The sequence below is a fragment of the Agelaius tricolor genome, unplaced genomic scaffold, assembly GCF_023055355.1.
Source record: "Agelaius tricolor isolate 1412-34295 unplaced genomic scaffold, bAgeTri1.0.p SCAF_11, whole genome shotgun sequence".
NCBI lineage: Eukaryota > Metazoa > Chordata > Aves > Passeriformes > Icteridae > Agelaius > Agelaius tricolor.
In genome coordinates, this window is record NW_027269271.1 from 2,402,432 (window position 1) to 2,418,633 (window position 16,202).

The 16,202-nt window shown below is 49.7% G+C and overlaps 1 protein-coding gene across 2 annotated transcripts in view; it reads right to left on the reverse strand.

Annotated features, from left to right (window-relative positions):
• PBX1 (PBX homeobox 1) overlaps positions 1–15,477 on the reverse strand; it is a 133,053-nt gene extending 117,576 nt beyond the window's left edge. For both annotated transcript variants that reach the window (XM_071435804.1, XM_071435803.1), the window contains exons 1-2: positions 15,018–15,477; positions 12,423–12,496 (exon numbers count right to left, since the gene is read on the reverse strand). In XM_071435804.1, the coding sequence (XP_071291905.1) occupies positions 12,423–12,496; positions 15,018–15,208 (265 nt within the window). In that variant the 5' untranslated portion in view covers positions 15,209–15,477. The remainder of the gene's footprint in view (positions 1–12,422; positions 12,497–15,017) is intronic.
• Between the last annotated feature and the right edge of the window lie 725 nt (positions 15,478–16,202).

The following is a 16,202-nucleotide window of genomic DNA, read 5'->3' on the forward strand; positions in this document are numbered from 1 at the left end:
TCTACCTGGAGAACAAACACAGCAGCCCAGCAAAAGGCACTGGTGGGATCTCCCCAAGCAGGCACAGGGCCCACATTCCCTTTCAAGGTGGGCAAAATCTCATCCCTTCTGTGGTGCCCAGCACAGGAGAGCTGCAGAGATGGTCACAGCAATCTCTAATCCCAGCTCCAGTCAGGCCTCTCTGTTTGGGAAGGTAATAACTCACCACCAGAGCCAGCAAGTGGAACAGATCAAAGGCTCAGCTTCACTGACTCACAGCTACGCACGGCCCCAGCCCTCCCAAGATCCACCAGCTCTGCACCAAGACAATGACCAGGGGAAAATGGAAGAAAAAGGGCAAGGCAGCATATTTCTCAGGGAAGGCAGCACATTTCTCAGGGAACCAACCTGCCTGTGAAGGCTGGGAAAGCAGGATCCTCCCTTGCAGCTACCACCACATCCCAGAGGAGCACATGTGAGGAGGTCACTCAAGCATCTCAGAGGCATTGCCCAAGACCTCTGATGGAGAAACTTTGATCTCCTCCAAGCACAGCCAGTCCCTGGGGACTGCCTCTAAAGCACACAGCAGAGCGTGCCAGGGCAGATCGACTCCACACAGAAAACCACAGCCCTTTTGGAAGAGTTTGTTCTCCTGCTCGCTTCAGAAAGTCCAAAAAGTTCATCTGGCAGTGGGAGGGACCTGCACCCAGCAGCTCAGCCAAGGTAGCTTGTCTCAAGGCAGTAAGTTCCCACCAGTGTGAACCAGACAGAAGGAGAGGGAAAAATGGACAGGATGTTGACTGGATTGGCCAGCAATCCAATTTGCAGAAAGTGGGAGCTTGGGAAGGAGATGATGGTGCTGCTGAATCCAGGGCTTTTGAGAAGAGGAAGCAGAGGGAAAAAGTGGGGCCTGGGGAAAAGAAGGGAAAAGAAAACAAATCTGCTTTATTATTGCTTGAAACCCAAGGAGAGTGATTAAAGCAAACATCCCCCCTGCCCCTTCCAAGGGTTGTCTCGTCTGCTTCCTAAATCTGATTCCCATTTGTCTCTATATGGTTCTCATTTGTTCTTTGTTTAGGTCTCCTCCATGCTCCTTGCTGACTCTTAGGAGCCCTCCATGGAGCCATCAGGACTGGCTTCCCTCAGGAACCTGCAAGGGCAATCCCTGACCAGGGTCAGACCCAGCACTGGTGCCTGTGCACAGGGAGGAGATGCAGCAAGAGGAAGGCAGCAGGATACAACTACACACAATAGGCAAGAGGCCAAGGAAATCCTTGGAAAGCTCTACCCAATGGTGCTGATGAGCACCTGGGTGCCTCTGGGGTAGCATTCCCAAAGGATGAAGCAAAAGCAATTAAAAAAAGGAACCAGGAAGAGGGGATGCAGCACGAGCACAGACCCACCCAGCGTTTTCCTCTCTATTAGCAGACAGCCTTCTGATTAAACAGCAGCTTAAAAATTACCCTAATGGAGCTCCTTTCAAACACAAACCACAGGGACCTCTCCTAATTGCACAGCTCCTTTCCCAATCCCAGCCCAGGATGATGCAGCAGGTCCACGGGCTGCCCTTGCCCGCAGCATTGGCACGCTCTGCCAGCCGTGCCCACTGCTCCCAACGGGGCCTGGGAGCACTGTGCCACCATGGGCTTCACTTTCTGTCCTGGCCCCTGGCTCTCAGAGCCCTGGATATGCTGCCTGTGCAGAAGGACATCTGCAAGGCCTAGCCAAAAACGCCAGATAAAGGGAAATAAAAACCTGCCCTTCTACCCATGTGGATTTACCACTGGCTCAGGACACACGGAAAGACCAAGGACACTTCCCCTACCACCATGCTCTGCTGTGCCTCACCTGCTTCCATACCACTTGTGAGTTTTTCATGGTAAACAATTTCAGTCTGCCCTTGGGACAGTCTTTCTAAGCCTCCAGCCAAGCCATTGTGCTGCTGCACATCCTTATCCCCAAGAGCCCACAGGTGAGGATCCCATGACTTTCTAGACCTGGATGCTGAAGAGTTATTTCTATGGAAAACTCCCACCCAGGCTGTGCACCTGCCAGACATGCACTGCAATCCTATCCAAAAGGAAACACAGCCCCCTCCACCACAATAAAAACCAACCAGAAACCCACTGCCCATCCAATCCATCCACAAGAGCAAACCCAGCAGGGTCTGAGCTCCCTAGAGCCAGGGCCAAGCCTGCAGCCACCCAACATCAGAGCAGGTCCAGATGGTTGCACAGATATTGTGACATTACACGACACCATTTTCCCCCTGCTGCTCACTGCCTCTGGAGAGGACACGGCACCAGCAGCTGCTCTCCCTGCATCCTCCTGCCCGTAAGGAAAGCAGAGACCCCTGACCTTCTCCAACACATCCCCCCAGCCCCTGTGCAGCTTAAGCAGCCCAGGTGTGCAAATGTTACCCAATGCCCTCGCCAGGCAGAAAGTAAATTCCAGCAAACGGGGGAAATGCCAGCCGCAGTCAGACACTGGGATGTGCAAATAGCAGCTGGGGACCTTCGGGAGAGGAACAGCCCAGGCCCAGGCGCTCCTACCTATAATCCCTCTCAGGATGCCCCCTCCAGCAGCTCCTGTGGCAGAGGAGGGATGCTAATTTGACTATTTGAGGGAATGAAAAAAAAATAAACGTTTGCTCTTGCGCTAAATGACCTTTTCAGCCACTTGGGGACAGAATTGTACCGGGGCTTTGGAGTGAGCTACAGCGGGCGCTGCTTGCTCCCTGCTCCCCCATGCTGGATGCTTTGTGCCTCCAGATGCATTTAAGGGGTCCATGCCTCCCAGCCACCTCTGTCCACCCAGCAACAGAGCCAAGAAAAAGCCTCTTTGGAAAAATCTGCATGAAGTAGGGAGGAAGAAGTGGTCTGCTACGAGCTCGCCGAGCAAAGCGCTTCAGACGGTTTCATTTCACATCGCCGAAAGCGTAAATCAGGGAATTGCTCCTCGGGTTCTTCTCCATTAGCAAAGTATATTGCAAGTGCCTTCCCACCGCCGATAGCGATCGACACTTCACATCTGCTGACCAGATCTAACAGCCAGGATTTTCCGGGGGAATAATACATTCAGTGAAAACACCATTCCTGCCACCTGCTCCCCCCAAACACGCAACCGCTCCGGGAGCGGCTCCTCGCTCGCTGCGGCACACGCACAGCACCACGCTGCACCCTCGTGAATCTGTATCAGAAATAAAGAGGTGACCCCTTCAAAGAAAGGTTCAAAAACCCCTCAAAACACACTTCCAACCATGCAGCGTGTCCCACTGCCTGTAACTTCCCTAAATGTGAACAAGCGCTCTTCTGGAAAGCGCCAGCTCCACACTAAACCTACCGGGGGAAGGGCTGTGTCCTGTGCTACCAAGTCAGGATTGACAGCCACAACTCTTTCCAGCTAATTCTCTTTTACCCTGTGAACTGCAATCTCTAGCCTTTTGTCTAGAGATTTGCAATAATCAGAGTATTGCAAATTCATCATGTTATCGCAGTATTTGAAATAATATTTTTGCAATTTATTGCAATATTGCAATCAATCATACTATTGAAAATTCTTGCAATATTATTGTAATGAATCATATATTACTATAATAATTTTGCATATAAGCAGGCTCCTCCCAAACAAAATAAAAATACTAACCTAAAACACTTGCAGCCTTTTAAAATTAGAGACTTAGGGGTTAAAAGCCAAATTTACAGCTGAAAGCCAGAGACCAATCCATGCAGAGGCTCCAGGTATTTTATCATTCCTAATGTTTCACCAGAGAATCACAGCACAAGGAAAAAAATCAAAAAAAGATGTGTGTAAACAACCAAAGGTACACCCACCAGGAGCTTGGGTTTTGAAACATTAATGTTGAAATTAGAAAGGCACATTTAGTAGAGTTATGGGCAGATTCACTTTCAGTTTGGCTCCAGCCTTGTAAATATCAAATGTCAAAAGGAAACAACTGCACTGAGTTAAGAAAGAAAAATCTCCATGCTCTGGAGACGTATCTGGGATCGGGACCGCTGGAGTTGGGAAAGAAGCAGCAACCAGCAAGGAACACTTCACAACTGGAAGGGTATCTTTGCTGGGTAACCTGCCACTGCTAATTCTACTAATCGACATCACTCTGGAATTTGAAAATGTTATCCAACCAGGAGAGAAACTTGATTTTCCTCTTCTGGTAACGAGGATGGGCAGGCCAGCCAGGTTGTGTGAAACCAAAAATGGGACGTGGAAACGATGAACTGAGTTTCCAGGCTCCTACTCGGGTGAGAAACAAAAATCCAGGCACCAGCATTTAAGCAGGTTGATCCCACTTGCAAAGGCAGCTCTGCTCGTTTTTCAACAAGGCTGAAGTAAAATGGCAAAGTTATCATTTTAGATTAGAGCAGCTCCTCACAGCACTGGCTCTTCCGAGGGTTTTCCATTTATCAGTAGATTTAAGGGGAAAAAAAGGGTGGAGGAGGCTGGAAAGAGCCCATCAGCTTAGGGCAAGCAAAAAAGCTATTTTGGGTAAGGCTTCTCCTATAAATAAAAGGCTGGGAAGGGAGGGGACAGTGACAATGTATGGCTCCCTCAAGGTGTCACAGGGGATTTCTATTATCCGTGGTGGCTCCCCAAAATGCAGAGCATCACCAGCAGCACTCTGCTCCTCGGCAGGCACGGCTTCCCTGGCAGCCAAACCCTCCACTGGGCTGCCCATTCCCTGGCTGCCTTGCCTTCCTCACCAGGAAAAGGAGCCAGGAGAAGTGGCTTTCTGTTCCAGCTCAAAAAAAAAATATATATATACATGCACACATACATACAGGGGCACGGCTCACAAACACAAGGCCAAGAGATATTATTATTCCTTTTTTTTTTTTTTTTTTTTTTTACTTGACACAGTTGCAAATCAATAATTCCAGGCCAAGCAATTCCCAGCACTGGGAGAAAGCATCACCTGAGTCCCTCCTGAGCCTGGCCTGACAACACACACTAATGTATTCAGTCCACAGCCTCCTCAGGCCACAGCTTTCTGTAATTTATCCCTATAGCACCCGCCACCCTGGATTATTTAAGTCGCTGGGGGATGCAGCACCTCCGAGGCAGTTTTGAGCCGAAGCTGCCGACCACCCAGCCCACAAAACCATCAGCTTTGGTTTCCAAGGGAGTTCCCAGCAGATGCTCCCCCCAAAGGGAACGTGGATTTCACAGAAAAGCCCCCATATCAATGCCTCAGGGGCACACTGGGGAGGTGCTCCATCTGCAAAGCACCATGCACACCCAAAAATCTGGGGTGCTCGCACAGCCTGGGCTCTGGCAGAGGGTGCAGCCTTGGGCTGCCACGTGTGACCCCAGGCTGGCAGCCCAGGAGCCAGGCAGTGCTTACAAGCACCTCCTCCCACCATGGGGAACACTGGCCAGATCAGGACCCAATGGATGTTTGGGGGAAGCAAAGGATGCAGACTGAGGCTGGTTTATTAGATTAAGGACAGCCCCATGCAAATAGGGCCATATTGATCTGGTCTGCAAACACCTGGCTGGGAATACGAGCAGCCCCTGAGTATACAGAAGCTGCTGGAGATTATTAACCAGATCCATTGCTGTAAATCACATTACCTCCTTCCAAACCCTGACCCAGCACGGAGTCCCCCTGTGCTAGGCGCTGATCAGGGCACATCCCTGCAGCACAAGGGAGCATCACTTCTCCCTGCACGGCACCCAAACGCCTGAAGACTCAACCCAAAAGTGTGGGCATCCTGCTCTGGGGGCCATGGAGCCAGTGTTGTGCAGCCCACCTTCCCCACAGCAACTCCCAAAGCAAAACGTGTTACCAGAGAAACTCACTGCCATGGGAATGCAAAGCAGGAAGAAAAAAAATTTACAAATAATAAAAAAGGTGGAAAATAAATAATATCACATCTTCAGGGGAAAACTCAGCCCCTGCTCTTATTGGGCTCCTCATATTTTGCATCAACTGCAAACCACCCCTGTAGTGCACAGGGCAGACAAGACAGGCTCTCCTGTCTCCCAAAGCACCCCAACTCCAAGCACAAGAAGGAAAAAAAAGGTAGCAGTAAAATGCTTCTCAGCAGATTTCCAAGAGATCATGAAACCCTCTGCAGAGCTTCATTAGCAGAGAAAGCAGCAGTTCCAGGATTAAAGGAGGAACTGGGGAATGAGGTGCTGAACCAAAGGCAGATGAGGAATCCTGTCTTCCTCCCTTCTCCCTGCCAAAATCCACAGCTCTGATTCAGCAGAAGCACCAGCAGCAGCACAGCCTACTATATCTCACTGCAAACAAACCCATTTATGTTTAAACCACCACCCTACTCCCCTCAAGGATTGCTGCATGCAGTAATTTCCTTGTGACGGGGAAAAAAAAAAAAACAAACCATGATGAAATTGTCTCAGAGTTTCTCTGTGTTTTGTTTACAACCGCTGCCCTCAAACCCAGGGCCGGCACGAGTCCTGCTAACAAGAATAAATCTCACATTTGAGAGCATTTAGAAAAGCTCTGCTTGCAGACACTCAGCGCTCCAAGGAGGAAATCCCTCTGCAGGTCTCAAATAAGGGAACTTGAACCACTTTTCCCTGGAGAAATTTAGGCCTGAAAGATCTTCTGAGTTTCTCATTTGGAGTTACAAGGCCCAATAACAGGATCTCTTTCCCCGGACTCACCCACAAACTGACTGCTGCCAGGATCATGCAGAGGGGAGATGGACTGGAGAGAGAGCCATGGTAGCAGGGAAAACACCCAACATTTATGGAAGAGAATGCTCTGGTTAGCTGCAGTTTATGCCCACATCTGGTTAATACAGGTATTTTTACAGCATGCATTAATAGTGAACACAGATTTGTTGTTCTCTGTGCCTTGTTCAGTGCTGTCAGCAGGAATTACCCAAAGAGTGGGCTGCTTCCAGGAACCCTCCTTCCCTGGACCCAAAGCCACCCAAAACCTGGGAGGCCAGTGCAAGCAAAGGCTTGGAAACTTGGGAGCATGGGGATCAAGAGCTGCAAGACTGACTCATCCATCTCCCAGGAAAAACCAGACAGGGCTGGGAGCAGCAGGATACTGCAGACCCTCCAAGAGCACCTTCCTGCTCTGCTGCAATCACAACAAAGTTTGCTCAACATTAGGCACCCATTATAAAACAATTCAATGGCTTGAAATAAAAAGCAAGCAGGTTTGCTCCCTTGCACCCCAAACCTTGGGGAGACCCTCAGGAGCAGGAATGTTATGCCAGAGCAAGGCCTGGTTTCTCTGCTTTGATGGCAGGGCTGAGGGAGAGGAGGTGGGAAGAAGAGCCCACTGGCAGCCCTGTTCTTCCCACCTCCTCCCCTGGAGAATTGCAGGAGGCCAATTTTGATTAAACTAATTAAGCCTGCTCCATTCAAAGAGCTCCTACCACATGCTACCAGGGGAGAAGAAGAAAATATGAAATTAAAAGTAAAAAAGAGAAGCCTGTCCGCAAGCACGCTCCTCCAAAGCCACCCATCCCCAACAGAGCCCTGATGGACACCACCATACTGGAAGATAAAAGCCCAGAAATCTGACTTGTTTTAGGGACAGGTCCAGCCCTGAAGACCCTGCTCCTTCCAGCTGCCAGGACCTCCTGGGACATGTCCCACCTCCCATCAGGATGGCTGGTTTCCAGTCCCAGAGGTAGCCACTCCTCCACCAAGACAAGGTCTACCAAACCATCTCTATCTTCCAGTCCCTTGCACACTCCCTCCCCTCCTTTCCCTTGAAGACATCAGGTTTCTGGAAGCAATTTAATTGTGAGTTATAGCAAGGCTTCCTCAGGCAATGTGGATAGGGCTGGAGGCCCCGCTCTCCCAAAATGTTTCACTTCCCCCCAGGGCAGCCACACCAGGGACCCTGCAGACTCTGCCTGGCACTGAGAGAGAAACATCACTTTTGCCTTCAAAGCCTTTCAACTGGAAGGAAAAAAAAAATAAAAAAATCAGTAATAACAAATATCAAAGCAAAGGCTTCCTCCCTTTTGAAGGGCAGGAGGGAGAGCAGCCGGGCGAGGGCTGGACCTGCCCAGAGCTGAGCAAGCTGAGCAGGGACCCGGATCCTGCAGGGCTGGAGGACTGAGCACTTTCCTGATGAGCTTTCTTTCCAAGCAGCAGAATGATGCCTTAGGTGCAAGAATTGCATTGAAATTCAAATCGGGGTTTTGAACTCTCTCCTGCGCCTTGGGAAACCTCCTCAGTGGAAAGGCAGGATAAGGAGGAGGGCAGGATTTGATACCCTAGGGAAGGGCTGGGGGGAAGGAAAGCAAGCTGCCCCATCCTGCTGGGAGGAATGCTTGAGCCAAGGGGCACTGGGCTTGCCAGTGTAGCCCTGTTAAAGCTCTGCCCCACACCCCAAAAACCCCAGCACTGCACACACTCCATCTGCCCCTCTTCTCCCCATGCTCCTCCTGGTGGGGTTTTACTTGGGGCGTGGGGAAAAGAGGGGAGGGAGGGAGGAAGAAAAAGAAACCCCATATCATAATTGCTATATTAAAGAGAAATAGCAGGCAAGAATAATAAGAGAGGTGTCAGAAGTGAAATACAGTAACAGACATTAAAAAAAAAAAAAAGACTACAGTTCTGCGATGGGGGTGTTAATTGAACACAGAGCTGGAGAGAACAAAGGGGTGTTAAGGAAGAGAAGAAGGGGAAAAATCCTACCTCCTCCAAAGATCTGATTTGAGTTAAGTTTGGTGAAGATAATGCACAGGGAAAGGTAGCTAAGAGGCACCTTATATAGCTATTATGTTCTAAAATTAAAAAAAAAAAAAAAAGACAACAAACCCATTATTCAACAACAATTGCATGGCTAATCAGTGCTATCTATAAATATTCCACTTTGTAAATCCCCCCCCATTGGTGCTATGTACATTTTTCTTTTAACCCCGAATTCCTTCAACACAGGAGGGAGAGGAGGCTAAGAAAATAAAAATTGTGGGATTTCAAATGCAAAGTCAGGATCTTCTTAAGAAGTAGAATTTGCCCGATGCTCTCACCTCCCCCAAATGAGCAGAGAAAGTGAAACGATGGGAAAAGCTCTTAAGGAGGAGGAATCAGATTAAATGGTCATATATCCTGTGCTCAACCTCTCCCCACCGGTCCCTGCCGAACGAGATGGGAGTTGGGAAAGGCTCACAGCTGAAATAGATGCTGCTGCATTTTGACAGCAGATATTTTCCAGTTTGCCATCCAAGGACCCCACGTCTGCGTACGTCTTGCCTGATTCTTCTGCTTAGCTATTCTGCTCATGCAGAGAACAGCTTAAAAAAAAAAACATACCAAGAGAGAAGGGGAAAAAAACAAGAGGAAAAAAAAAAATAAACAGCCATAAAGACAGAGACCCTACCCCTGCCTTCAAACTTTTTATAAATCAGGAATGCAATTTCCGATTTCAATCGCTATTGATGGGGGAATCAATTGTATTTAGGACAACAATGCCTCCCATTTCCATAATTATTATTCCAAAAAGCCAGCCAGCCAGCCATTTGAAGGCAGTCCTGCCCCTTCCCTCGCAACAAAGCGACCAACAGCAAGTGAAAACACACCAAATGAACGCCGACAACTTCGATGTATATTTAAGCAGCAATTTTTTTCCTTCCCCTACATACTCCTGCCTGGATCAGAACTCTCAACTTTTATTACTTTTAAACAGATATCACCACAAAGGTCTGCAGACAAAAAAAAAAAAAAAAAAGCTCAGGGGGTTGCCTTTTATCATTATAATTTTTAAAAGTGATAATAAATACTTTAAAAAAACTGAAGAGCCCAAATGCAAAAGGCGACTCTTTGGCCAGTAGAGATGACCTATTTTTGTAAGAACTTTATGGACACTTTGGGTTTGCTCAAGACAAGGTTAACACTATGAAATAGTAGCCATAATGTTGCGAGAGATGGTGGTAAAGTCTCTGTAAGGCTCTGGAGTCACTTAAATCAGGCAGCGGGGTAACCGAACGCACATTTCTGCACATCATAACGCCGGGGGGAAGATGTACGCACGCACTTTCAAACACCCACCAGTGACCACAAACAATCACCAGGATTTCAAACGCCACACATGCAAAAATCTGGGAAGCTAAATGGAAAGTGGGAAATGAGAAGTTGGCTCAACTTTCACGCCGCTGGCCGCAAGGAAGGGGTAAGCAAACAGACGCAGGCGGTACCCTCGGCCCCAGAAAAAACAAGGCAAACTTCCTCCTAGCATTGGGCCCACAAAGCAATGATTAAAAAAAAATAATAAAAATAAACCAAAACCATCTGGCTGCTTGCTTTCTTATGAAGTGTGACTTTTGGGGACGCAGATGGGGGGGAGAGGAGAGGAGGTCTTTGAATCTGCAAAGTGAAAGAATTCACCGCAAACATATCCAAGGGTAGATAAACAACGCTCCAAAAGCCATCTCGAGTCAACCTCTTTGGAGACCTCCACAGCACAGCCCCATAAACCAAGTAATCCAAGCACAACACCAACAAACAACATTTATGAAAATGTAAAATAGTCCCAGTTCACACCTGAATATCCTTATTTCCAGCAGCATGCTTCGCCCTATACCATCTCTTTCCATTTTCTTTCGCAGATAGGAATTATCACACCCTGTCACTGTGGCTATGCACAGCTCCTCATCCCTCTCCAGCTCACTGGAACCTCACAGCATCCCTGAGCTCACCTGGCTTTCCCCACCAAGTTTGGTCCCAGCAGATTCCTTGTTCCCTAACTTTGCCACTGCGCTGATAGTGAAGCTGAGCTGGGATTAAACAGTTACTCTGCCAAAAAGTGTCCCTGCATAGGCAACATATGGAGCACCAAATACAGCATCAAACACACTTAGGGAAGAGACAGGCAAAGGTTCCTCGGCTCACACAAAATTAAAGCAGAAAGAGAGAAGATGGAAAGGAACTCGGTGGCTCCCTTTTTTTGCGGAGGCGCGCGGGGGAACGCTATAAAATCCCGAACCTTTCTCTCTACGTAGACTCTCTCACATTACAGCATAAGAAGAGTTTGGAGGTTCCCATAGCAAACCCACTGCTGGTTCTTATGGGAAGTCTGTAGGGAAGGACTCCTCGGGAAGGTCAGAGGCGGCCCCGCAGCCGGGAGGACTCGGGAGAGCCGAATGCCATCGGTAGGTGCTTTGTCTGGGCTACACGCTGCACAAACAACGCTTAACAAAGGGCCCTCTTAGTCATTTTATATATATTGCAGGAGTCAAGTAATTGTATTTTCAATCAGCTGCTCATGCTGGGAGGTTTTAGATATATATATTTAAGAACAGGGGAAAAAAAAAAATAAAAGACCCAGTTCAGGTTTCTGAAAGCTGCTCCCCTTTTATGTGTAACTATCAATGTATATCAACTGGGTGTGCAATCATATTTATTGTCACTTTCATTCATGTCATGCCCTTGCTTATATGGCTTAGATATGAATTATTGACTGTTTCAGTCCTTGTTGTAAAGAGGGGGGAAGGGGGGGAAAAGTCAAGTACTTTGCAGCGTGCTAAAACAAGGCAGCTACGGCGGCTTGGGAAAGCCCACAGATCAACTCTGGTCAGCTCAGAAAGCCAAGAGGAGATATTAACCACCCCCAAAGTTCCATCATTCACCCCACTTTTTTTTTTTTTTTTTACATTTATATTAAAAAAAAAAAAAGAGATTCCAACAAATACATAAATAAGTGGTGCATGTTGCTAAATGTCCTTCCCTGAGCATCTGTTGTTTAAGATCACCCTTGATTGATGACTGCTATTTTTTAATTGTTGCTTTTAAAATTTAAATGCCCCCCTGGGATGTGTTATAAGTGTGTTAGTACATGGTAGGAGGTCTGGAAAGTGGGAAACAGCAGAACCAACGCTCTCATGCCATTAGCTTCTAAAGAAGCCTGAGAACACCCCATGCCATAAAACAACAGTACCCTAAAGTAACTAACAATCTAATATATTGCTTTCACTAAAGGCAACTGACAACTCACTCTTACATGAGCTAGCCTGGATGATTGGCAGACAAGAGCATTTTAACTCTTTCTTTAAAAAAAAAGTAAGAAACCTTTGTGTTTACCTGAATACTAATGGTAATAAAACTGCACAGCTTCATTTTGTTGGGATTATTTCCCACACACCCACTCTGCATTCAGATTTTTTTTGTTGTTTTTTAAGCAGTGCCGTGTCTTAAAGAAGAAACTTGAGCAAGACACAAATTGCAAGGGGGTTGATTTTTTTTTTCTCCCCAGAAAAAGCAATAAATAAAGAAAGGCCATACAATAGAAATTAAACCACGATATTTTCTCTTCTAGACACAAACCACATCATGCAAGTCCACTGCCAGAAGCATTAAATACCAGCGAGTTATTTCTCCCCACTTAAATAGTGCTGGATTGGGGTGGGGGGACACAAATTTGGGGAATAAAATCCCCAAAGAACAAAAAGAAAAACAATACAAAACCAACAGCATTGATGTCCTACCTGTTTTTTCTTTGATTTCACACAAGACATTAAAAAGCGCCGGCTTCATCCTGTGGCAGTTTAAAGCATGTTTCCTGGAGAGAAAAGAAAAGAGGGGAGGGTGAGCTCAGGATGTCACCACGAGGAGCAACTTTCCAAATTCAGGCTGGCTGGTGTTGGGAGGGCAGGTTTGAGCCCCCAGTGCTGCCAACAGCCATGTACCCAAGGCAGGAGAGGTCAATGTCACCAGTTTAGGAATGAAAAGCGCCTTTGCCACCGAGCAGCTCCACGGCCGGCGTGAGGCAGGTGATGCTCCACGGCACAGCCAGCAGCTTGTGGGAGCCAAGCTCAGATCAACTGCCTTGTTCAATCCCAGCACTGGGCTCTCCCTGTCCTCCACCTCCAACATTACACCAGGCCATGTGCTTTATTTGTGAGGCAGGGGGGAAATAAACTCCTCCTTGCCCCAGTGCTGGAAACATCCCCTGCTTAGAGCTGTCAATTCAGGGAATTTCAGCGCCCAACGTGGAGCACAGGAAGACACATGGAGAGAGAACTCCATTCCTCTGCCTTCATGCTACTTACATCCAGTTTATTTGCAGGTGTTAAAATTTAATTCTTTACAATAGGGACAGTAAACACATTAAAAAATCACAGCCGGCTGCTTCTGGGAAGGGGAGGGAATGCTATTCAACGCTGCTCCTTTCGGCTGCTGTTATTCCAGAGCTGACCGTTCTCCTCTGGGTTTTGAGGAGAGACTTTGGGGAGGGGGCGCTTTAACTGGCTGGTTTTAAAACCCACCACGCGCCCGCCGAGGCAAAGAAACAGCATGATTCAATTTTTTTCTCCTGAGCCATGGGGTGATTTAGCCAAGGGTTCAGTTGCACACAGGGCTGTTGCTATCCGGCGCCGGTTACGGGGATTTCTGTTTACCAACCAAAATTACACGCGAAAGATGATGTGAACATCTGGCAAACATTCACACTACTTACCCCACCACCCACAACATGTTAAAAAGATTTATATATCTGATGAAGTCTCTCAAAGGTATATACCCTTGCAGAAGAACCACAGGGCTCCCTTATCAGCACACCCAGATGGGCGCAGACATTTGGGTATACGCAAATCACGTACATACGCTGTAAGGGCCCTCTTACAAATAATGCTGGCACTTTGCATCTCCCAAAAACTTAATTTAGAAAAAAAATAACCAAAGAAGAAAAAACAAACAAACATACAAAAAAAAAGAGGCAGCAAAACAACCGTGCAATAGTAGGAGGGAAGGAGGAAATGCAAAGCCAAATGTTATTGATAAATACGGCATGTTTGCCAGCTCAGAATTAAAAATAATAATAATAATTTACAAAAAAAAAATAAAATTAAAAAAAAGATGCACTGTGAGGAAGCAGCTGAAATAGACCAGCAAGGCAAACCCATAAAGCCTTCTCCTAGCTCTGTTCTGCTTTGGTTTTATTGATTTGATTAACTACACTAAATTATCCAGGCAGGAACACACACGATTCCTGCAACTTTCCAAAGGAAGAGCCCCTCACTGCCCCGGGTCTGGCCGGGGCGAAAGTGAATGATTTCCTCCTCCTCCTCCTCCCAGCTAATCTGCCCCTGCAAGAACATAAGAAAATGAGTAAGATCAACCCTACAACAAGCATTTTTGATAAGGAGGAGGTCTAGAGAAGCTGTAGAGGAAGGGAGGATGGACGCTGAGGTTTGGGGTACTTTTATCCTTCTGCAAGTTCTTCAGCGAGTTTTGGGGCTGTGCGGTGCGTTTTTCCAGGAACAATGTATTCTAGCAATCTGCTTCAACTCGGGGCATAAATATCAGAAGGAAGGACAACACACCAAGCATCTTTGCAGCCCAGAAGAAATATCAAGTGTAACCCAGGCAATTCAGGGCAACTTTTTTGTTCTAATTCCTTCATTGAAGGGGGTTTTTTTTCCTCCCCTCGGTGAACTTTTGGTAGTGCCTTTGAAGGTGCGCATTAGGTTTGCACTCTCCGAAGCTCAGGGCAATTCAGACACCGGCTCTTACAGCCTTATTTTTTCCTTTTTAAATACATCTGCAGTTAAGGGGGGGGAAAAAAAGAAAAAAGGCAGAGCTTCTATGAGCATCTTCAAGGCGCAGAAACGCGCTGAAAAAATAACACCACTACAGGGGCCTAAGAAAGAACATTATTAGCAGTCCTAGAAGCGGGGCAGCACTTGGTGGCTCTTTCTGAGGAGCCCGGAGCGGAGCCCCAACCATGACCACCCTCCGCAGTTAAACCCCCCCACCCCAAAAAGGCTGGGAAAAGCCAGGCCCAGTTTGTGGATGGAGGCAGGGGGAGGCTGCGGGCGCGGCGACCCCTCGAAACCGCCCCGAAGTTGGGAGGTGGGAGAAAGATGGGGAAATAATAAATGGGGAGGAGGGGGTATTAACCGGTCCCCTTTCTTTCCCCCGTCCTCCCTCGCCACATTTCTCCGCAGCAGGAGCAGCAGCACCCCCGTCCCCCGATGCTCCCGCGGCCGGGCGCGCTCCCCCCGCCGGACAACAAAGGCCGGGCCGGGGCGCGGGGGAAACTTCCCAGCACCTGCCCCCCCTCCGCTCCCCGCCGCTCTCACCTGGCCTGCGCCTCGTCCAAACTCTGGTCCGTGATGGTCATGATCTGCTGTAAGATGTCTCCGATGTCCTGCTTCCTGCCTGCCTCCCCCTCCGCCCCGCCTGGTCCATCCTGCATGTGCTGGGACAGGCCCGGGTGCCCCGGCATCCCCACCCCGCTGTGCGTGTGCATCAGCCGCGGCTGGTCATCCATCGCCGGCCGCCGGCCCCGCTCCGCCGCCGCCTCCTGCCCTGGCTGCCGGGAGCGGCGCGGCTGGGCTGGCCGCCTGGCTCCTCGCTTTCTTTTCTTGCTCGCTTTCTTCTTCTTCTTTCCTCCCCCCCCTTCTTCCTCCTCCTCCTCCTCCCCAGCCTCTTCCTCTTCGCTTTTTATTTATCCTTCACGCTGGCGCCCGGCTCCGCGGCGGGGAGGAAGAGGAGGAGGAGAAAAAATGAAAGGGGGGGGGGGGGGGGGGGGGAGAGAGGAAAAAAAAAAAAGAGAGAGAAAAAAGAAAGGGGAAAAAATCCCTTTGGCTGCTGGAGGAGGAGGAGGAGGAGGAGGGAGGAGGGAGGGAGGGAAGGAGGAGGGAGGGAAAGGGGGGGGTTCCGGGGAAGGGAGGGGAAACGGCGGCGACTCCAAAAGCAGGGCAGCTCAGCCCCGCGCCGGGGAGGCAGCGGGCGGGCCGGGGCCAGGGGCTGCGCCCGGGGAGGAGGCGGCGGCGGCGGCAGCGCTGGCCGCGGCGGGGCGGCCGCCCGCGATGGCAGCGCCGGAGCTACCGCGGCCGGAGCGCGGCGGAGCCCCCGCGCACCGGGGGAGGGCTCCAAACTTTCCCCCACCCTGGGGCCGCGTTCGGGGCTGGCTGGGCCCCCCCTGCGCCGGGCCTGCGCGCACCGCTCCGGCCCTCGCCGCCTGCTTTTGTTCGGCTCCGGACTCCTCAAACTGGCACGGAGGAGCCCGGGGGCGGGGGGAGGAAGGGGCAGCGGCGCCGCCCGCCCCCCCGGCCCCATTGGCGGCGGCGGCGGCGGGAGGGACGGCCCGCGGGCCGCGCCGCCCCCTGCGCGCCCGCCCGTCAATCTCCGGGTTCAGAGGTGGGACGGGGCCGCGCCCCGCCCGCGCCTTAAAGCGACCGAGCCCGGGCGAGCGCGGCGCCGCAGGGGGAAGGGGCGGCCCGGGCCGGGGATGTGGGGCCCCTCGCCGGCCCTCGGCCCCC